Raw genomic sequence first — 23,068 nt, 5'->3', positions numbered from 1 at the left:
TCTACGTGACTTTACCGAAAGAACCAAGAAGATACCCTACCTATTATTATGGGTTTGTAAAGTAAAACTCAAGATGTGAAGCAATGTTCAACGTTGAAATTAAATTTCCTTCCGTGCAATAGATGTGAAGAAAAACACCTCATAGCATTTTTTTAGTCTGTTATTAAATATGAAATCAAAAGATTTTCATTACCGTACATCACATCTGTTATGGAATATATTTTATTACCTTTGGCTCCTATTCCATCCCCTCCTCAGTACAATATATGAAATGCACGATGGATTTATTTAACGTTATTATAGACATTTTTATTGCCCAAGCTTATATACTTTAATTAGTTTTCTAATGTGGGAAACTTTATTAATGTTTACACAGTGTACAGTTCAGCAAGATATTAATCGACATCTGCACCTGCCAAAGTTAAATCATTAATGCAGTTTTAGTGAAGATAGATAATGGTTTCATTTTTGTAACCATAGAACGTGGAACGAAATGTTTAATTGCCAGACAATGTTAACAGGCAAAAGTGGAATTATGTCTCGGTTTGCCGCTTTAAGATTGAGTATTTGCACCTTTCGTAATGTGAGCCGTGTTATTTTCCCAGGTCTTTGGTGCAAACTAGATTTATTCAGTGGGTTCCAATTAGGAATGGAAGCCATTACTTTACGTAGGTATGCCAGGTGGCAAGATGTTAATTACCTCACGGAGAATACAGGAGGTCGTGGGTTCGATCTCAACTCTGATGCCTGTTGTATATTTGGAGTTTGCATGTTCTCCCCGTGGTCGCGTGGATGTTTCTCTGGGTCCTCTGGTTTTTTCCTCCACATTTAGAATCAACACGTTTAGAGTATTTCGCTGCTATGAATTCCCACATGATAAGCCACTTTTTTTGAGCTATCATTTGTGGCCAGGTCGCTTCTGAAAACGAGCTATTTTAACCCAGTGGGCCTCACCTGGTAAAATAAAAAAAAGAGTTTAGTTTTAGTTTATATGTAAATAAAACATCATATGATGACTGAATTTTAAATAGATTAATTTGAGAAAAAAACAAAAAACAACGTTGTGAAAATATGTTCTGGTCTTGAGTGGGGACACGGGTTCCATTGGAGATATAATTTGTATCCATCCGATTGATTTTGCATAATGGATTCACTCATGAACACGACTTATTCTTCTTGCAAAAAATCTAAATGCGATTAAAAACCCCGACGATTGCCTACGCGATGCTGTAGTCCCTCATTCTCACTGACCTCAGTGCTCCACCCTTGCGATCTTTCGTCCTCTCCGCACGTTCCCTCCTTTGGCCGCCGTTCCACCACCACCACCACCACCCGTTTCGACCGTTGGCCTTTATCCCCGCGGCGAGACGGATAAATCCTCGGGAAACAATGGGAGACCTTGAAGACGTCAAAAAAGGATGTTGATGATTGGTAAAATCGCAAATCGTAGTATGTTGATGTATATGTACAGTACAGGACAATTTTATTGAAGTACATTTTTATTTTATTTTTGAGAGCGTGCCGTAAATTCAATTCAGACGTTCCGTTTCCTTGCTACACTTTCAGCCGAAGTCGTTGTGTATAATGCTTTGTTCCAGGTAAGACCTTCTGTTGTGTTCAAACTTTCTACAGTCGTAAGTTTATGTTTTACGTACAATGACAGCCACAAGCGGCGTGTGTCACTGCGTTTCATCTGCCAGTTAAAACAACCCTGGGTTTTTATTAAACTGCCAACCTGCTCTCCATGCTCGGAATTGATGTACATGCGGTGTGCGCTATATTAAATTACGGCAAAATGGGTTCAATATAATTTCAGTAGGAATAGATTCAATGCGAAAAATGACACTCAAGTTAAATACTTAATTCCACCCCCCTCCCCTTTCAATACCTGCCGCATTAGTTCGTGCGAATGTGCACGCGTATGCATTTCATGTTTTATGGATCGGGGCATGATCGGAGAGACATGATGTGAAGTAATACGGAGCAATCATGTCTCATCAGTCTTATCGGCGGCAAGATTTCGTTTAGTGCAAGTGTAGTGCCGCTCAATATTAACACGGAGGGAGATATAATGCATTCTGGTTGTAAGAGTACCGTATTTGTAAACTTGTATGCAAATGACAATTCCGATATTGAATTACAGAGCGTACAAACATAATTGTGTCTAAAAAAAATGCTGTACCAAATAGCACGGATATTCATCACAGGGGAAAAGGAGGCACAGATACTGCATACTTTATCCATTATTTAAAATAATATACATATTGTTAGTTATCAGATGTGACATACAGAGCTAGAAAACGTTAATAAAATGATAACCCAGTTACTATCACGTCACATTATGAAGATCACTGCATAAACACACTCCCAAAACACAAACAGGGGAGGCAAATTCAACGGAGAAGAAGCAATGTCCGCATTCGACGGCGTTTAGCATCCCGCAGACACAGTGACAACCTGTCCCATCGCCCGGGGAAATAGCGTGTTCAAGCAGGGATCGACACACAACTCCTGTCCAGGGACCAGTCCCAACATCACGGACAAGGGGCACATAAACCATTCGATTATATTAATCTGAGGGCGGTGGGTGGGGGGTAATTGGTATCGAGAGAAGTGCATCTGTAAATGCTCATTTTAGAAGCCACACACACGTTCAACTTTGGTCTGCTGTGTGCCTTTCATTTCGGGCGTGTACGAGTACGCTTTAGTTTGTATACAGTGTATTTTTGTTTCAGAAGAGACGGTCATGGGCAAAAGGAGATGTTGGGTCTGGAGTTGAACGGGGGCATTGGACATGGATTACCAAGGGAAGGGATTTCTAGACGATTGAGACGGCAAAGAAAGAGGAGTCAGAATCAGAATATTTGTTTTTATCATGGAGGAATCCGATGAGCTGCAAAGCTCTTCTTCACAGATGTCCAGTAGGAGTGACCTCTCTCGACTCTGGGTTTTGACTGAAGGCTGAAATGGGAGAGGGTGGTCAAAGGGAGCCTAGAGAGAGAGTGATGAGGGAAGAGAGGTAGGCAGAGGGGAGTCTGAGGAGCATCTTGATGAAGGTGATCTTAAAATTGATCCTTGACAGATTCGGCAGCCAGTTGAGAGATCTGTAAGCCGGGGTGACATGGTCCCATTTATGGGTGCGAGTGAGAAGGGCTGGTCGCACGGTGCGTACGGAGTAAATCTCATCAAGTCAACGTTAAATCTACTTTTCTTCCTCCCCGAGTGCTCATGGGCTTGGCAGCCCTGTGTCGATTTTTGTAAATTCCACATTTTCACGACAGCCCCAGAGTCTCCCGAGGATGACGACCACTGTCTACGGTCCGCAAAGAGCTACTCGTTTTATCGACCGCGGAGAGAGATGATGGGCTCACTTGACGAGATTTTAACTTTTGAACGCTTCCGATTGTAAGTCAGAAGCGTTCTCAGTCGCCCCCCCACCCCCCTCTCCCGGGTAATTGAGCAGTGTTATATACTGGGTACTGTTATGTAAGCCATAATGCCAGTGTATGCTCGTGTATGCTTATAAAACTTTGATAGCAGACCTTAATTAGGCCATAATGATATGCTAATGCTAAGCTTCACATTTCCAGGCGAAATTGATTACATGCCTGAGCCAAATTGATGTAACTATCACATATGTGCGTAAATATTGTGCAGGTGATATAATGTTAAGGAACCCAATTATAAACATCAATGAGAGTGATATTAAAGTGCTTTCTCTAAATCAATGGCTACACAGTACACTCTTCACTGCCACTATAGCAGTGATTCTTTATATATATAACAGAGCTTTATTTGCATGATGTAACTGGGAATAATTCAATTAATGACTTTTACGTATTAGTTACATACTATTGTTGTCGGATATTTATATTTTATTCCAGTTGTGGTAATGCTGATCAGTACAAGAGTGAGATAGATTGTGGCATCGCATACCCTCTGAGTGATGGAGACGCTCTAGGAAGGCCTTCATCAAGCAGTAGATAGAGAATGGCTGACGATGCCGATGACGGATGCCGCTGTTATTTTTCGCATGGCTTCTGTGTGCCCCCCCTCCCACTCTGAATCACTCCCCTTTGCCCGCCCACTGTGAAAACAGACGCCGCTCCGTACAGCGGCGCCAGGCCCGTTACGTAGCGTCTTCCTCCTCCTCATCTTTCTTGAACCTCTGCTCCCGTTTCCCCTTTCTTTCTCGTCTCTCCTCCCTTTCGCATTCCTTTTTATTCTGCTATCCATCCCTCTCCTCGACTCTACTCTCCTACCCAACCGTGGTGTGTACCATTCGTTCAAACGTTGCCAGTTAGCTTTAAATTTGTATGCTGCTGCTGCTGCTGTTTTTTTTATTTATACAGCAGGCATCAGGGTCGGGTTCGAACCCATGACCTCGGTCTGGCCAGCATGGAAGAGTAGGTCCAACACCTTCCGATATGGGCTCTCTAGCGCGCTCCCACTTAGTGGAGGCCCTTCTGGACAGCAGCGACGCGAGCATGTCATCAGAAAGTCTGCTCCTGTACCATAATTTGTTTCTGCTTCGTGGGAACAGCTCACCGTTGGTCGAGATCAGAGTCGGAGTTTGTAATTTCGGTCTCCAGTCCCTCCGGTTTTTCGCTCCACATTTACAAACATGCATTGAGATTACTTAGATCATGTTGCTGCTGTAAATGTCCAAATGATTAGCCACTTTGTTGAGCTATCGTTCTGAAAAATAAGTTAATACCTCGGTGGACTTTTCCTGGTTGGATGGGGATGATTTAGTTGTATTCGTGTTTGTGTGATTTGTTTACCTTTCTTGTACTTTGCACGACTATTGTGTTTTTGTACTGTTTGTTGTAATGTTCTTATCTGCCCCTACTGGGCATCTGTGAAGGAGAGCTTTATAGCTCACTGGATTCCTCCTCCAGTTTAAATTCATATTCTAATTCTGACGAATTGGACTTGCCACCAGAAGTGCACCCCCACACACACCTTGCTTTGGAGAACGGTGGATGTCGAATGGTCCACTTGTCCGCCTTAGCCTTCCGTGTGGCATCGCAGTACGAGCTGTTCTGAGAGAAAATTACGTATCTGGTTTACATAAAAAAAATTGGTAACGGGCACATATCTCGCAACTCTGAAATTTGAGTAACTTTTTTGTTTTCTTGGTTCTTTCGGTAAAGTCACGAATCCCTGCAGTCACGAAAGCTTTAAATCGAAATTTAACTTTTTTGTTGCTAACTGTAGTCGTCATCGTCGTCATCGTCGTAATCATCATTATCATCTTTTTGAGGCCACGAAGCCTTTCGTAAGGCTTTTGCAACATCAGACTTTACCTTTGAATGTTTGTATTTTTAGACCTCGAAACTAAATCTGATTAATGAATTTCATCACAGCTTTTAAACTCGTTCAATATCGTTTTAGTATTTTTTGAAAACAATTAAATGGAAAATTAAGTGTGCTATAGGTAGTACATACATGGTCGTCGCATTCAACGTCTGCGGTACTCATTGACAACACTGCATTGTTACATTTCAATTCATTACTTATTTGTGTTTCAATTCGCTTAATCAACGCGGCATCAATTTGCGCACACATCCTCAACACATCCTTGTTCAATAAATACCCCCCCCCAATACATACGCCACAGTGTTGCTTGCCACCTCGGAGAACACTTTCCACCCCAGGCCAGACTAAAGGAACTCATTAATGTTTGCAGTGCACTAATTCATATATCAAAGCTGGGATATTGACCAAACACGTGGTATTGATATTTTTATTTATTAATCTCACACCTTGTTCTTTTCCCCAAATGTGTCGCCCCATACGAGTGGTTCCACACGCGGTGCCCGGGATAATTGATGACGCGAGCATAACCACAGTGGGGTTCGTGTGATGGCATTTGCGTTGTTCCCCATCGAGGCTGCGATGTTGCGTTGGCCTTGTGGCAGGCGTAATAGCGTGACAGAGCAAACAACGCTCGGCGACTGCAAGTCGCTTATTATTCGCGCATGTCCAGGACATTTGAGATCAATTGTTAAGTTCTTTTGTAACTTTGCTTGAAAAAGAGGGAGAATGATTCTCCGTGGAACCTAACCCGATTAAACAAGAAGACAAGACATTGAATTATAAAGTGCTTGGGCCTGCGTGTTTTCAATATGCTATTCAATTTCATTTGCAGCACAGGATTTGGAGCAGGTGGGAGTCCACTGAGATGTAATAATGAATCTTTTTTCTTTCACGGGGAGGCCATGAGGGTACCCATTATTACATTTTCATAATCTATATATAGGCGCAAGTTTTTTCCTTTATTGGGATTTTGGTGAGCCATTTGTTTCTGTGTTCAGGGATGCTATTTCTAGAGTGAAGGCGTCATGTAGCACGCATGCTTACTTGTGGATGGCATTGGTGATTTTTGTGTTTTGGAGGTCAAGATATGCATGGGGGGAATTGGAGTCGGGTGTTATAAATAGGGACAGGTATGGGTAATACAATGATCCAGTATGGTCGGGCTGGATTCAATGCGGTCAGGTTTGAGATGTGATGAGACATGAGTAATAGTAGCAGGCCAGCAAGGACGTTGAGTTTAAGGGAGACTTAACCCAAGAACATTCCGCACACTTTGGTGGTGATGTTAATTCGTTAAGCCCCCACATGATAAGCCACTTCGTTGAGTTCTCATTTGTGATGGCTTCTGAGAAATAGCTGTATAGCTCAGTGGGCCTCACCTGGTAAAATAAAATATAAGTTTCGGAGTTTTATGATATTTGTTCACGAAGTTTTTCTTGTTTCATTTTCTTTAATGTTGTTTGTGGAATAACTGGAGATAGGGGACCTTAATACTACTCTCTCTCTCTGATACCAAGTCGTGTTCTTTGTGAATGATGTGAATCGCAATGTGGCTTTATTACATTATAAAACGTGGGTGCAACTTTTAATAGTCAGCTAGTAACAAGGGTGAATGTACGACTTAATATTTTTGAAATGTTTACGCATTGCAGTGTAGAATGTGGTGACGGGTAACTCATTGCAGTGCTTTTAAAGTTTTGTCACCATTATTTTGTAACGCGGTCTTATTGTGCGCGTCTTCTGAGTTCGCGATCAAAATACAAAAATGTGTCCCTTTCGCGAAATCTGTGCGCGTGAATAAAAATGTCATGTCGCGTTTTAAGTCGGTGTTCATTAATTACCTTTAATGAACACCGAAAAAAAGTATACAGTAGGCAGATAGGGTCACTGCGGAATTAAATCACGGATTCATTGTCACACATCAAAGGAGTGTCTCCTTATTAAAACTGAGCGTCTCGCTGTTCTCATCTCCTGTCCATTGTGGGCGGTCCTGTGGTGTTGTTGGAAATGTAAACACATTACTGTGGCATGGCCCAGTAATAATATTACTGGACAACCGCTGTTGAGTGCGTTGTTACCATTGAATATGAGTATAGGTGCGTGTGGTGTATTTGTCCATCTCTGCATTGATAATTATCACCATGTGTCTATGAATTAATGGCATATTTCGACAGTATAATCCGGTTAATATAAGCACAGGCTATTTGTAGACATGTGATGGTTTGTGGTATTATCTGCAGAGCTCACATTTCAAGAGTGTTGCCGTGAGAATTGTACGTAGTTCATTCGCCTGCCCACACGACACATTGTTTGTTCACCTTTTAAAACAAAGGGGCACACAATATGTAATATCTGTGGACAGGTAAAGCGGCAGGCTTAACGTGCTCGTGAGAAGGATGACGCTCGGTTATTCAAGTGCCAAGCCCTTGAATGAATCCAGAATAAATGGTCCTCGGTCCCACAAACTGAATTCTCTGCCACTCAGTCCATGCTGACAAAGCAAATGAAACGGCATGCGTCTGGCTAATGTGCACCGTGCCATCAGAATGACTGCTCACGTTGTTTTTTTTGTAAGTGTGCACTTCACACCATGTCTTCCATGTCGTCTCCTCTCGTGGTAATAGCATGCCTTCTGTCATTCTACGAGTGCATTGTTGTACGCAGTAATAGAACTATACGGTGCCATTTTACCTTTATTTTCGGCGTTTAACCCAGAGATCACTCGCCACGTAGTATCGCGGTCTGGCGCTATCGGAAAGCATTCACATTCAGTATTTACACTTTAAACAGTCGCGCTCCTCTGAATTGGGTAATATTCCAGGGAACGGGCTCAAAGCACAAAGCTTTGCTGGCCCGTGTGGCACTTCAGTGACTAATCATCCGAGTTCTGTAGCATCTCCAGATGGGTGGCGGGAGTGAGATGGGAAGGGATTTCAAGCCCAATGCCACCCATACACAAGGTATGTTTGAAACTTTTACAGCGTGCCAATAAATGTGATGGGTCTTCCGAATATAAACACAATGACCAGCCAACTCTACTGCCACAACAGACAAAGATCTCACGCATAGCCTTAACAAACGTCTGGGGAAAGTGCTGTTAGCAAACACTTATGAAGGCCGGCACGGCACACGCGGGGGTGGGTGGCCAGCACCATGCCTGGCCACCTTTGTCTCCCCAGTGGCTATGTTTACACACCACACCAGGTACTAATTTGAGGCTGAGTCGACCCAGGGGAGGCCCGGGACCGATTCAAATAATCAATCATCACTTGTGTTGTCGGCCGTGAGCGGGAATCGACCTGGGGTTGCTGGGTTCGGATGTGCCATGCGCTAACTACTGCGCCACCGTTCCCCACCACCACCGCATGCAGGACAACAACTGCTTTGGCTGCTGCCGGTCACTGGTATTGCCGAGTGTGGCCCTGACGTTTGAGCGCCTGGCCGTGTGCGCATCTGTCTTCCCCTGGAGGTCACATTAAACCGGTGACTCCATCACGTCTCTATGAGGACACGTGAGCCAGGCTGTGGAGTGCACGGCTGCTGAGATGCGGCAGGGATTATGAGCACGAGGGTTGTCATGGGGCCTTGGCCTGTCTAAGTGGGCCTCGGTGAGTGCGAGTTTGGGGCTCAATCTTGCAAACGTCGCGCGGGACAGGGGACATTTATGGTCACCAGATTGCATTGATTGCTCTCATCAGCCATGATCATTCAACTACTGGATGAATGCCTCCCGTAAAAAAGCCACAGTGCCACGATGTAACGATCTAATTTTTGCACGGAATCTGAATTCATCGCTCCATCTCCACAGTCGCCTCAATAGCCATGCTGTTCCCTCCTTTGGCTGCCAGTCTTTAGTTCTTTTGGACCCTTTTTTATCATCACTCTGTAGTTCGTTTCAACCACCAGCCATCGTCTAATCCAGTGACGTCTCCTCCCCAAAACCCACCTTGCTCTTCTTCTTCTTGGCAGTCAATACGGTGGCTGTCACTTGCGTCTGTCGACCTCCAACTCCCTGGCTTTGCAACAACTGAAATGCCACTTGGCCGGTGGCATTAGCAAGGACCCAAAAAAAATTGGCGTGCACATTTTCGTCTCTCTTTTTAATTGGTGTGCTGCTGCCCCTAGCTGTTGGCACAATCAATTGGCGGCCGTTCTCAGTATTATCAGTGCGCGTGCACCTTACTCCCCAGGAATGGGGTAATTTGCAACAAATTCACGATAACTGTTCCACATTTGTTGTAGAACAGGCTGTACCAGGTATGACACCGGCGGGTGAAAGGCCACAAAAGCCCCTCCGTCGTTCTGTGTCTGTGCAATTATCGGTGTTCATTTGCCTTCAGTAAACCGTGAGAGGGGAGGGTATGGATGGCATGGGGAGGAAATCAGAGACGAGACATGGTATGGTTTGCATTTTTATACACATGTATATCAACGAGAAAAGGGGATAAATTGCACTTGTATGAATCTTAAGCTGCTTCCAAACGCATAGCCATTCACCAACGATATGGACAAGGTACTGCATTGTGAAAATTGAACGGTGTTCCCCAGGATTAATGAAAACTTGAACGGATGGCTCGGTACACACTGGCTCAGTGGAGAACACACTGGCCACCAGGCAATTTGACAATCGACATCCAATTCAATGGTGGGCATGTGAGAATTTCAAAGAAATGATTGATATTGTCACCATAACCATCGGGCCTAAATCCAACCCAATCGTGTTGGCATGTACGATGAAATGTAGATACATCTATTGTTATTCCAAAAGCTGCCAAAAATATTCATTTTTTTACGTGGATAATTTCTGAATGATGTTTAGTATATATGCAAAGGGATAAAAATAGTATATACAGGTAGTCCCCGAGTTACGATGGTCCGACTTACGATATTTCGATCTTACGATGGCGATAGCGATACGACAAAATTGCCATCAACAACCCAACATCGTTCAAGTATGCAGACGACGGACAGAATCTTGGCGAGTACAGTACAATATGATACGTTACGATACGTTCAATGCATGTAATGATACGTAGCTTTAGCGATTTCATTTTAGGGTTACCACGATACGATACGTTCAATGCATGTTAAACGTTTTTATAGCAGATAGGATTGTTTCCTGAAAAAACTTTCGATTAAATTGCAGTTCACATAGGTAGGCTAAGAATTTACCTTGGTTTTTTTTACTTTACATTTTACTGTGCAATACAGTATTGTAATTAATAAATACATCCAGTATATAGTTTATACAGTATGCTGCTGTAAATTGCTCTGTTTTGCTAAATTATCACTATTCTTTAAGACTCCTGGGTAGGCTAGGCCATCTTCGACTTATGATATTTTCGACTTACGATGGGGTCGTCGTAACGCATCTCCATCGTAAGTGGAGGACTGCCTGTATACCATATATATGTAGGTCAGGGTTATTTTGTGTTTTTGACCAGACTTCACAATGCTCGTCGGTGTGGGTGGGTTGGTGAAGGGGGGATCCCAACACCGGCTCCTACGTTACACGTCACTGATGTGAGCTACGGACGGGAAATCGGACACGGTGTCATTGGGTTCACTAGGCGATACGCTAACCGTTGTGCCACCGCTCCTCCTGTTCGTGGACATTTTGGAAGTGAATGTTCCTCTGTGATTCTAGATTTGAAGCTTTCGTGACTGCAAGGATTCATACTCTTAGGTTTTTTCGGTAAAGTCACGTAGGTAAAAAAATAAATAATACAAATAATATAAATAATAATAGAAATAAAATAATATTATGTATTTTTTATTTTACATTTTTTTTTATTTTTTACCTACGTGGCTTACCGAAAAAAATATAAGAGTACGTTCCTCTGATTTAATGAACACTTTTTTCATCCCTCATTTATTGAGGATTTCCTCTTTGATGATCTGCTCAAACACATTTCTATTTATTTTGTATGTCATTTTTGTTCGCTTGCGATGCGCGGCTAACATTTGGCGCAAGCAGAAATACGGTAGTGGGCACTTGCACATAGCTGGGGTGTGATCGTGGGCTATCAGTGTGTAAATGATTTTTAAATTGTCTGTCATAAAATGTCATAAAGCATCCTCGTCATGGCAGGAGCTAAGAAAAGAAAGTGCAATAGTTGGTTTTGTCCGTTTCAATCTACATCCAAGTTTTTTTTACTCAACACTGCATCCACGGTGCCTTGGCCATAATTTTCACTTTTTTTTGCCAAGGAAGGGACATTGAGCTCTTTCTTTCACTTTGATGGCATTCTTTTTTTGTTGTTTGCATCGTGAACATTTTGGAAGTGATTTTATACCTACGTAACTTTACCAAAAAAACCAAAGAGTATGGATCTGTGCAGTCACGAAAACTTCAAATCTAGATTGTTTGCATCCTATTTAGAGAGTTTCGCCGATCTCGGCCCAATCATTTTGCCAAAAAACAAAGTCGACTCAACCTTTTTGTGATAATGATTTGAGCACAAGGGCAACATTTTGCGAGCTTTTCTGCAAAGGTGTTTTAATTCGGGGGACCCGATTCAGTTTTTGTGAAGCGTGGCGCGAAATTCCCTCGCGCGGAATCCGATGACTTTCGGACCCTTAGCTGGGCTCAGTTGGGCTGTGGTCACCTGAGCTGCAGGGAGTGCGTTCCCTACCTAGTTGCTGCTGCTGCTGCTTTCTCTGCACGCAGCCGTGCGCACGTACCTGAAGCTCTTCTCCTCCGAGGGAGCCAAGTGGTCAGTAATCTAATGTTGGGATAATTAAACAAATGTTTACCTCGGGTATGGCACAAACTTTACATGCAAAAAGCAATCACGGAGGATGTAACATTTCAGGGTACACCCTGATTTTATTATTTGTTACGTGGCCACATTTTGTGAAAATTAACGAGCAGTTGGAGGCAATTGTATTATTGTTCATAGCTCTGAAACAGTGGTGGGGATTCCACATTGCTATGGCAGTGGCAGGTCATTCTACAGGACAACATCTGTTGATTTCCAACGAGGGACTTTGTCTCTATCACCATTTAAAGTAAATAAACACCCCTGCTTTCCCCAGGATGCCCATGTCCCGGCTGTTTCCGTACGTACGTATGTTAAACTTCTTTCGCCCCTTACGTAGCCAACCATGCCAATCGGAGGTGCAGGGGAAGGACAACAAACTAAACACAGAAAATCAGTTCTAAAGAAATTTTCTAAAGAAGTGTTCCCAAGAGCTGATTTTTGAACTGTTCTAAAGAAATGTTCTAAAGAACTGTTCTAAAGAAAGGTTTGTTGTGTTTAGTTGTCCTTCCCCCATGCGGGGGTCTTGATAGGGCCGTATTTAATCACTCTATAAATATAAATTGTATTTGATGTAATGTATTCCCTCTCGGTAGCGATGGTGGGCTCAATCGACCCCCGGCTGGGATTTGAACTGACAACCTTTCAATTATCGAGTCAAGCGCCCCCCTCCCCCCAACCACAGCACACACGTGGCGAGATATTCTCGACCAATTTTTAAAATAAAATTTTACCCTGCTGATATCATCGCCTCTTGCTCCAACGAAAAAGACAATGGGGGGGGGGCGATATAGTTGAGCTTTGGCCAATTAGGACTTTACGAGGACTCTGTCAAAACACTCCCCCATCTGTGTGCATACATTCAAATGGATAATTTGGCTCACTGTGGCCAGGACAGAGATCACCTGGTGGATCAGTAGGGCTCCCAATTGTGAAGGTTGAGCCCTCACCTGCCAGCCTGGATCAACACGGCTCCATCATCCCGTTGGGACAGGTAAAATGAGCACCATCTGCTGAGCACCACAATCCTGTCAAGGCAGGGGCAATTCTGCCCGGGAAGGACCGGTCTCCGACACATGATCGCGACATTTCCACATCTAACTCGAGACTGCCAGTGGAAAATGAGGGCCGTCCAACGATAATTGGAGACTACGGATGCATCACACAGCCTGGCATCTTAGCCAGGCTGTGCGATGCAAAGTCTGCATTGACAACCATCAGCTGCTTATACTGCCCTTGTGTGGCAGATGTGGTGTCAATAAAAAAATGAATGTTTAGAATTCACCATTAGCTGGCAAGAGCGCCTTTTGGGCTTTCCCTGAAACATACTCGCATTGCATGCGATGTTCTTCCTTGTGATACAAAGAGCATTCTCCATATTCTCTTATTAGGGACGATGTCTGCTCTGGTGAATTGTCTTGCCAGCTGCTCTCGGCAGGGTTGATGGATCACGCTGAGATCATGTGCCCGAGCCACTTGCTAGTAAGGTTCCAAAAATGATTTGTATTCCTATCCAAATATGCCGCTAAAAATTATCATTCCTGAAAGAAAAAAAGAACATAAGTATGGGTATACTACAGCTTCGTGCCTATGTGTGTGCGTAATACATCAGTTAAATTCTATTACAGCAACATGATTATGTCACGAGATACGTGGAGTTTTCATAATGGTTTGATTAAAATACACTATCTCGTGTCTCGTTATATATATATACATTCCCCCTTTTGTAAACCACACAGACTTGTGAAATTTGCATAATGGTATATTTATTGGAGAGCAAAATCGTAATTATTTACGAAATAAATTGCCGTTTAATTCTGAAGCCATCAACAACAATGGACAAAATGTATCCGTTCCATCATCACAAAGGACAGCTAATGCTCCCTTTGTCCGTAAGCACTTGAGCTCTTGTGTTTGTGCGCGCGCGCGTACAGCATTTAGTTGCTAGCAGAGGTTGGCTGGTTGGCCCGGTTGATTATTTTTGTTGTGCCAATTGAAATAGAGGTGAGGCATTATGATTATGATTAGGGTTTGGACGACTTGATGAGTGTGTATGAGAACCTGCGCTAAACCACATTGCGACACCGTTTTAACAGGACTAATTAATCTGAAGTGGAAGAGCGGTGGTGCAATGGTTTAGGCATGTCGTGCTATGAAACTGACGACTCGAGTTCGATTCCAGACCAAACATAACAAAAGTGGAAAGTAATATTACTTACTCCCTCTCCTAGTCAAAAAACACCCCATTACCGACATGGCATGGGGATGCCTTCATCCATTGGGCGATTGAGAATGGCTGGAATTTATTGTATTGTTTGTATTACTCTGTTGATTCCATGATTCTCATCCGGTGTGCCTCTCCCTGTGTTTGCTTGCGGGGAGTGGTGGTGCAGTGGTTCGCACACAATGCACTGTAAGTCCGGTAACTTGCGAACAGTATTTGGCACCTTACAGCCTGAAATACAACTGGGCCCTTTTGTCTTGGTGATATGTGTGTGTGGTGCTACGTGTGTGCTCTAAGGCTTTCTGGCCGTTATCATATTGATGGCTGGATTAAACAGACCTGTGGTCCGTGGAGGTGTTCGCTGTGTTTTGAGATGCCCCGGTTAAACGTTCGTCTGACATGCCTCCTAATGCTTTTGTTGGCGACAGTGGGAGGAAGAAAGATGTATTGTGCACTTCTAAGCGCCGTGCCAGCTGTGACACTGGTGGCCGTAGATGCATTGCGGTTGTACAACCTTGTCAAGATGTGCTCCAGAATAATAATAACAACATCAACAACAAATCCGACTCCCACGCTAAAGTAAAAAAACAAGCGCTGCACTGTGTTGATAAATACGCGGTGCTGACTTTGTGTGGTAGGCACCCATCTCAGATCTAAAGGCCGTTGCAGAAATATAATTGCATGTGTCTAGTGATCATTTCTATTTTTTAAAGCGCTAATGAATAGCATCGCGATGCCAGAGCCGCTGTTTGATTGATGATTGATTTTTTTCGTCAGATCGCGCGAGTAAAAATGTGTGTCGTACACCCTCATCCAGCCGGCACAGCCAATGAATAAAGTTGTCACGTGCTCAACGAATATTACGTTCGTGTGGATCGCTCTCCTCAACACAGGCGGCGGTGGCTGCTGAAGCGGCAACAGATTGGCCACGACCTTTCGCGTCACAACTTTATCGATTGTCCATTTTTTGGGGGGCAGAAGAGGGTGTACGACAAGCGTTGTTACTTACGTGACCTGACCCTCCCCACACAAAAAAAATATATATTAATGTTGGTTGCGAGAGCCTGCGTGTTAACAGAAGGACCGTGCTTTTTTTAATTTAGTTTATTTTTGTGGCTAACTTCCGAGATCAGGTGGTGTGTGTAGCGTCGTCAGCGACGCCCCCAGTGTTGCTTTATAGCGCGGTGGGCGGCGTCCGTGTGACTCTGACGGCGGGCGTGTGCGACTGTGGTGGGCCGCACTTTGTCTCGGTTTTCTCGGTCCCGTTCATCTCATCAATACCAATGTAGAGCCCAGCCACGTGCGACCCAAACGCAATCCCGCGTGTTTGTACTACAGAGCCCTGTGAGCACACGCAACACACTGACAAACAATGCTGCCGCAGCAGCACCATCCGTCAACCTGTACGGGCACATTACCGCGGGAAAAGTGGTGCTCAAACCCCTTCTCCTAACTCTTCCGCACAGCCCACCTGGATAGCAATTTATTTATTTTGCCAGTAAATGGATGTTTTCATTGAGCGTGCATCGGGGAAGGACTCGATTTGAACCATGGGAATGTGGAATATCCACCGACAATCTGAGGGTCGCCATGGCAGATGAGCACTACCCCAATGTGAGTTTGACCTTGGGAGACACTTGAGACTTTGTGAATAAAAATCACTTGTTTCATTCAAAATGCATGGCACCAAAAACAAAAAAGAAACCCACGTAGAACTGTAAACATGTCTGAAAAGTTTCAGCAATTCATTTCTCAACCTTGAGCATAAAGACCATGTGAAGAGAGAGATATAGCCACTGTTTAAATCCAAGTAAAGGCCTTGATTTTGTCCATATATTACAATTAGTTGACTATATGCAAGCCAAAATGTTTGAATAGCACTTTATCGTTACGTGATATGTTTTCATTTTGTCCACAAACGAAAATGTCACATTTATCCTTGGGTTTAGAATATTTTAAGTCTCAATTCTAGTCTCCTGCTAATCGTATTAAACCAAACTGTTTCTTTGAAACACAATTCACACGTGTACGCTCTATGCAGTTACTACAGGTTAATGATATCCTCCAGTTATCAATTTGCCTGTAATAGTATTTTTCTATTTTTTCCATGTATGGCCACGATGCTGACACAACAATGGCCGTCTCTTACACACGTGTGCTCGCAAGGTTCTGACAACGCCGTTACTGTCCACGGTGCGGTCGATTTCACGCGTAGATAACTGTCCACGATATCACCAAGTGCGATCGGGATCCAATCTGCCAAACCATTGCCATCTCCTGCCGCACTGGAAAGTACTTACCCTTCGGCTGTCCGGAGCGTGTGTGCGTGTGTACGTGGCCTAGGTGGCATCTGTGCCCTTGTCAGTAGAGGAGGCCTGGCTGCAGCCTCTGCTATTGTAGTAGCTTAGTGGTTTTTAACGGAATTGTTTTTTTCTAACTCGGGTGCTTTGTCACGCCACTGTGCAATCCCATTAGCCTCCCGAGTGCCCAACGTGCATCCGTTCCCTGCCCTGCCGTTCGCGATGCCATTTCTCCCCTGGGGCCAAATGCACTCCAGGATTTCTGTTTCACGGGGCGTTCTGTTTTCACGAGAACTGTGACAACGACGGCCACTTTGCGTGCTTCTGGTGAACTATTCACTCCCAGCTGTCCACACCCTTCAAGCAGTTTCCTTCAGAGCATTGCCGCCCGGTGACCATTGCTCCCAGTATATGGGAAAGCAAGAACGCATTTTGCACTTTACTCTTTTATCGCGATGTCGTCAAATACCTGCATGTCCCTGTTAGTGATTTTCTTCTTCGAATGTTACATTACATTTTATATTACCTTATTTTTTATACATGTGCATCTGCGTATACTCTGCAGCACTTCACTCTCGCATTGCTCTGCCTTGGCTGTATACAAAAGCGCAATTTTGTTACGCGATATAAAACTGAAGTGTGTTCTATTAAATGTAAACAGTGTCGCTGTGTTACACTGCCTTTCTTGCATTGCGGTGGTGTTTAATGCCTGCTCCTCAAATGTAAGGGTCACCGGATTGTTTTTGGGATGGAAGTGCTGTGCCTGAGTGTCTCACTTTTACGACCTAAGCCATTTGCCAATAAGTGATGAAACGTCGTTGCCACTTTGATAATTACCTGGGAATGTGCATTGGCTGTGTGCTGACAACACTTTAGCAAGCCACCAGGGCATCCATAGAAGCCCCGTCCTTGTTGAAGAGTTAAAACGAGAGAAGCCACTGCAGAGAATATTACAGGCAGACACTGTTTTCTTGCGATGAATCTGTGAGGATGTATTAATTCTTATAAAAAACATTCCTGTATTAGGAGATTGAACACCTGTGATAAAGATAAGGTTACATTTTGTAGGGTTAATATTGGCCTTATAAAACTGATATGAAAAATTATCTCATTTGCCGTACACACTTTTTTTCCCCCCCCTGGCATTCAAACTCATTGCAAATTCAAGCGGCATTTCATTCCAAAATAATTTTACGCGGGACTCGATGAGATAGAATGGTGCTGCGTAAACTTAAAACCCCCGTCTGTGCAAGTTTCGCTGCGTTGACGTGTCCTTTACGAATTGCGCCGTTGTCTCTCTGTCCCGTTGGTTTGCAGGAAATAGCAGCATATTTGATTACGTTTGAAAAACATGAGGAATGGCTCACCACTTCCCCCAAGACCCGGTGAGTGATCTGTCTCTCCTGGATCTTCATTCCTCATTGCTCTCTGGGTGTGGAATAATCTACGTTTTCAGAATCGTGTAACGGTTTGAATTTCTCAGGCATGTCTCAATAGAATTTCTCTGGACGGTGGGTGGATGAAGGGAGCCGGGGGGGGGGGGGCGGCGGGCATAACCGAGCTTCCAATTTGCACATTAGTTTCCCTTTCCTCAGCAAAGGAGTCTGGAAATGTTCTTAACCCTTTCCCATTCCGATGATGTACGTGACATACGTGTACGTCATCAGTTTTACTTTCGATTCTGTTCCGATGACGCCGGCTATCGTAGAGGGCGGTCGTGTCACTCCAGTTCTCTGCGGGGTGAGTACAATGCCTTTATAAAGCGCTTTTGTCAAAGTACTTTACGAAGAATAAACAATGGTACAGTATATTCTTGGTTCTTTCGGTAAAGTCATGTAGAAGGGAAACAATAAAATAATAAAAATATAAAACAATAAAATTATCACGACGTTTCGATTGCAAGCAATCGTCATCAGGTGTGAAAACCACGGCAAGAAAATTTGAAAAAAGTGGCGTTTTTTTCTTAACGTCAGCACCACGAACAGCGACTTGGCAGTTGTTCAGATGGACGAGTCCATCTATGTTCGGAAAAGAGGAGGTGGGAGAGGAAGAGAAGGGAAAGCGGTCTGAAAGTCACAGTAAGCGTGAACACAATCAATTAAGACCCGAAATGGTTTATCAAATGCTTCCAATGATTGCTAAGCCAATAAACAAAATGGTAAATTAATTATTTGCTGATGGGGAAAAGGGATAGGATTTGAGTGTTGGTAAGGGGAAGGGATACAAAGGAAGGGTGATGATAGGGAAAGGGAGGGGCGAGGTTAGGAGAGGGAACGGGGAGGATGGTTAAGGGTTTAAGGATGAGGACAGCAAGTAGTAGAGGAAAACGCTCTTGAAAAAAGACAAGTCTTCAGGGAGGAACGAAAAATGGTGAATGAAGTTGCGATGCCTCCATAAATAAAATTCAGGCTCAACAGCTTTGTGCGTTCCAAGATTGAGCAGCGTAACGGGACACCCACCCTGCCACTTGCAGACATCTCGGAACGGAAAAGGGTTAAAGTTGCCAACATTAATGGTCCTTCTTCCGACACCTCCACACCCACCTCTCTCTCCCTGTGAAATGATGTGAAAAAAGTGTTTATTTTTTGGTGTATGTGCGTGAAAGATACATCACATGCTCTTCTTCCCCATCTCGATGGAAACATTTGTTGCTTGAAGGTTTTTTATTTGATTTACTTTGATCTGAGAACGGAACGATAGAATTGGACACGGCTTGGATGTATTGGCGGTACACCGGTGCAGCATAACACACTGTCACATCCTCATAAAACAGTCTAAAATCAAACTTTGCACTGACATATGTCTTCTGACTGCTTCGATATTGCGACAACTGATTTTTTTTTACTTACCGCGCACCACCGGTGCACCACCATTACATCCGTTTAACGTTTCCCCAAATTTCCAGGCAATATTTATTTCGGGTCTTCGTCGAGGTAAGTTCATGAAAGTTAGTAAAAGTTCCATAATGCCAGACCACCGACCCATGCAGCCCATGGGTTGCGGTTCAACATTGGCCTCACAGCCAATGAGAGGTCAAATTGACGAGCCAATATCGCTGGGAACAAATTCAACGCGTAAGAGCAAAACAACCAGTTGTGTAAAAAACAATAACAAAAAGACAAGCCCAAGTATTAAATATAAATTGTGGATGCTAACGTTATGAAAGTTAATCAACGTTCCAGCAATGTTGCCTTTAATACCAGGCTCGTTGGAAGACTGGTCGTGCCTTTGCCATGAAGTTGGGTCATTGCCCAAAACGTCACCTATTGCACATATGATTCAGTGTTGATTGCTTGTATTGGAATGGGCCCATTGAATTTCGTCAGTGGGTGCCCTCATCGTGTGCCTGCAAAATGATTATTGCTCCATTGCAGAAGCTTCTGTGCATTAGTGGAATGGCCGTGTCTACAATACAAAGCCCGTGTTGTGGGTCAAGCGAATGGAACCCTGAACATTACATCGCCTGATTGACCTATTGACTCCGCCGCAACTTAATTGACTACAATTGTTCGGGACCCCTATATGGTTCTATGAATCGATCTGATTGCCCCATTGCTCAAGCCTTATACGGCACATTGCAATTTACACTGAAATGAGAATAAACGGTGGCTGCGTAGTCCTTGCTCTTCTTTGCGCGGCCCTCCGACGAGCCGAACGTCACAGAAGTTGCAGCGAGCGCAGAGGCGCGTTTGGGATTTCTGTTCTGCGAACGGGAACGACGGTGCGGCGGGTAACGGCTTGCGCTGTGAACCCGTCGACCCGAGTTCGATTCCCGCTCACGGCCACCAACACCGGTGACGATTATCTGAATTGATCTTGGGCATCCACTAGGTCGACTCAGCCTGAAAATGAGGACCTGGTGTGGTGTGTTGTAAACATCGCGGTGAGACAAAGGCGGTCGGGCGTTGTCTTGGCAACCCAACCCCTCATGTGCCGTGCCGGCCTTCATAGGTACTACTCTCTAACAGCACTTACCCCGGCAGTCTATTAAAGGCCATATGGGTGATCCTAATCTTTGTACGAAGCTGTAGTATTTGTGTGTACAACTGTATAAGATTGGCTCACAAATACATCGTGTGCGCATTCAAATTTAAATAAAAATAGCACTTATTTCCGTAGTAACGGGACAATGGCATGCACTTGGTGTGGAAATTCCAATTCTGCAGAAATGCAATATAATTTTGGATTGCTGCCAACTCGTTCCTGACTAACATCAATTAGCAGACGAAGCACGTTTGCATAACAATGACCCCTCCAGACACCTACACTGCGAGGTGGAATTGTTTTGTTTGCAGCATCGCTTGCAAAGAAGCTTGTAAACATTCATCACGAAACAATGCACGTGGCAGTGCAACAATTTCTGGGAACACTCTCTCCGTGGATGTTCATTTACCCGCCTGCGGTAATCTTGCAAAGCATATATAAAGTGCGTAATTATAATTTGCTTTTCGCCACCGCTTTCCGGTCCAAACGATTGCACCACTAGCAGAGGTCGCAATCGGGTATCCGATACCCGTACGCTACCCGATACCCGGCTACCCGTACCCTACCCGATACCCGGCTACCCGTACCCGGCTGGGTACGGGTATCCATTTGCTACCCTGGTGCGGCCGGGTACGGGTAAGGAATCAAAACCCGTTTGCGACCTCTGACCACTAGTGACCAATTGCGTGTTTTTTTTTATTGCTGATTCTTGCAAAATTCGGTAATGCTGTATTATTTTTGTTTCATCATAGCTTAGATGTATGTAAATGTATCCTTAGGTAAATGCATAAATTCTGTTTGCAGTCTGCACTTTCATGTGAACTATCACCTTTTGGACTTCAATTGGCTGGAGTGGCAAGGGTTGGCTTGTGGCATATTGAATGAGTTTACCTTCGCGTGCCACTCCTAGCCAGGAGTACCATGACTGAAATATCGGGTGGCTTTATTCACATGAAACCTCTCGATTTGTATTGTTAATACGATGCCAATGCATCATTTTCCGGTGTGAAAAAAAACCCGAAGGTCCCGTTGCGGCCGAGGATATGACGCTGCCATTGTCGTCACGCAAGGTGTGTGCTTATTAAAGGTTCAAGATGGAAAATCCCACAATGGGAAATGGGGTCTGTGCTCGTTTGGATTCGTCGACTCGATCACACGTGTGCTTTGAATATTGAGCTGCACTTTCAACTTCGTCTTGATCGCAGCGCCTCGCTGCCTTTGTGTGGCCGGACCCTAGCGTCACGCCGATGAAGCCAACCCACGGGCTCTTGCCGTGTGCCCCACCCCCACCCCCCCCAGGACCTCCATGCCATAGATTATAATCTTCAAGCAAGGGCAATGGAATATGCTCCTTGCCTTAATCAATGACACTTGCATATGAGTGGCACATAATACTGGATTGCTACTCATGTACCCAGCAAAAGTTCTTGCATATCTGCATTGTGTGAAGCTAACTGGAAGTGCTTGTGCTTTTCTTTAGTCAACAAATCCAATCCACAATTGGAGACCCCCCCCCCCCCTTTCACAAGTCTCGTTATCTATTTGATATGACAGCCCGATTGGAAATTGTGCTAGTTTGCTTATCATTACATTCCACTCGATCCCAATGAAGGGAAGACATTGACTTTGTTTATTTTTGTCGTCCCTTATCTCCAGCTCCATTGCAGTTGTGCCATGCATGCGGGTGGTCGCCATTAAAAAAAAAACTCACTGGGGATCTCTCGCGTGGAATTGCGAACATTGCCTTTCGGTTTATTTGTGTTGTGTTTGCTTTTGTCATTTTTTGGTGAGCCAGGTCTCTGTTGCAGATGAGGCTCTCCTTGGTCTCTTGTTGAGTTCACATCACCCGGTTATGGGAAGATACCTGAACTATTAGAGATTAGAGAAATAACACGGAACTTATGTTCAGATCCAGATTCCTTCCCGTAACTTCTTAGACACATCAATCGGGGGGGTGGGGGTTCAGGGGTGTGGATAATTTTCCCCACACGGTTACAGAGAATAAAGTTCGCTCACGAAATACGTTGAATTCTCAAAGCTGGAATATATACAAATTGATTGAATTTGCAAATTTGATATGATGGGTTTATTCGTTGTTGCTCTCATCTTGGTGGTCTCGGTGAGACCATCATTGCCTCGATTAAAACCCAGGCCTCAGCCGTGACAGCGCAGCGCTCTGAATTCCGAGCAGCCCAATCATCTAAATTGTGTTCATTTTAAATAAATCATTCCGTCAGTGTCATTTCCGTACGCAATTAATGGTCGGAGCGTCCCGGTTGGTAGAGCAGCGGGCGTCTTCAGCACAAGGTCGTGAGTTTCAAATTGTAAATATCAGTTCAAACACAGTCCATCGCTATTTAAATGGCCCATTTAAATCTGTACTTCCTGGTGAAAGTCGACTCGTCTCTGTTGTCGGAATGTAGAATTCCGACCACTGAATTTGGACTTCAAACAGCGATAAGTTTGGGTTTGACCCT

General features: G+C 44.2%; 1 protein-coding gene across 6 annotated transcripts in view; it reads left to right on the top strand.

Moving 5' to 3' along the window:
* LOC144728326 (calmodulin-binding transcription activator 1-like) overlaps positions 1-23,068 on the top strand; it is a 630,428-nt gene that overhangs the window by 200,966 nt on the left and 406,394 nt on the right. For all 6 annotated transcript variants that reach the window (XM_078607684.1, XM_078607683.1, XM_078607681.1 and 3 more), the window contains exon 3: positions 17,925-17,992. In XM_078607684.1, coding sequence (XP_078463810.1) covers positions 17,925-17,992 — 68 coding nt within the window. The remainder of the gene's footprint in view (positions 1-17,924; positions 17,993-23,068) is intronic.

This window comes from Lampetra planeri, chromosome 28 (assembly GCF_965212315.1).
Source record: "Lampetra planeri chromosome 28, kcLamPlan1.2.h2, whole genome shotgun sequence".
In the NCBI taxonomy this organism is placed as follows: Eukaryota; Metazoa; Chordata; class Hyperoartia; order Petromyzontiformes; family Petromyzontidae; genus Lampetra; species Lampetra planeri.
This window is presented reverse-complemented; position numbering and strand designations above follow the sequence as displayed.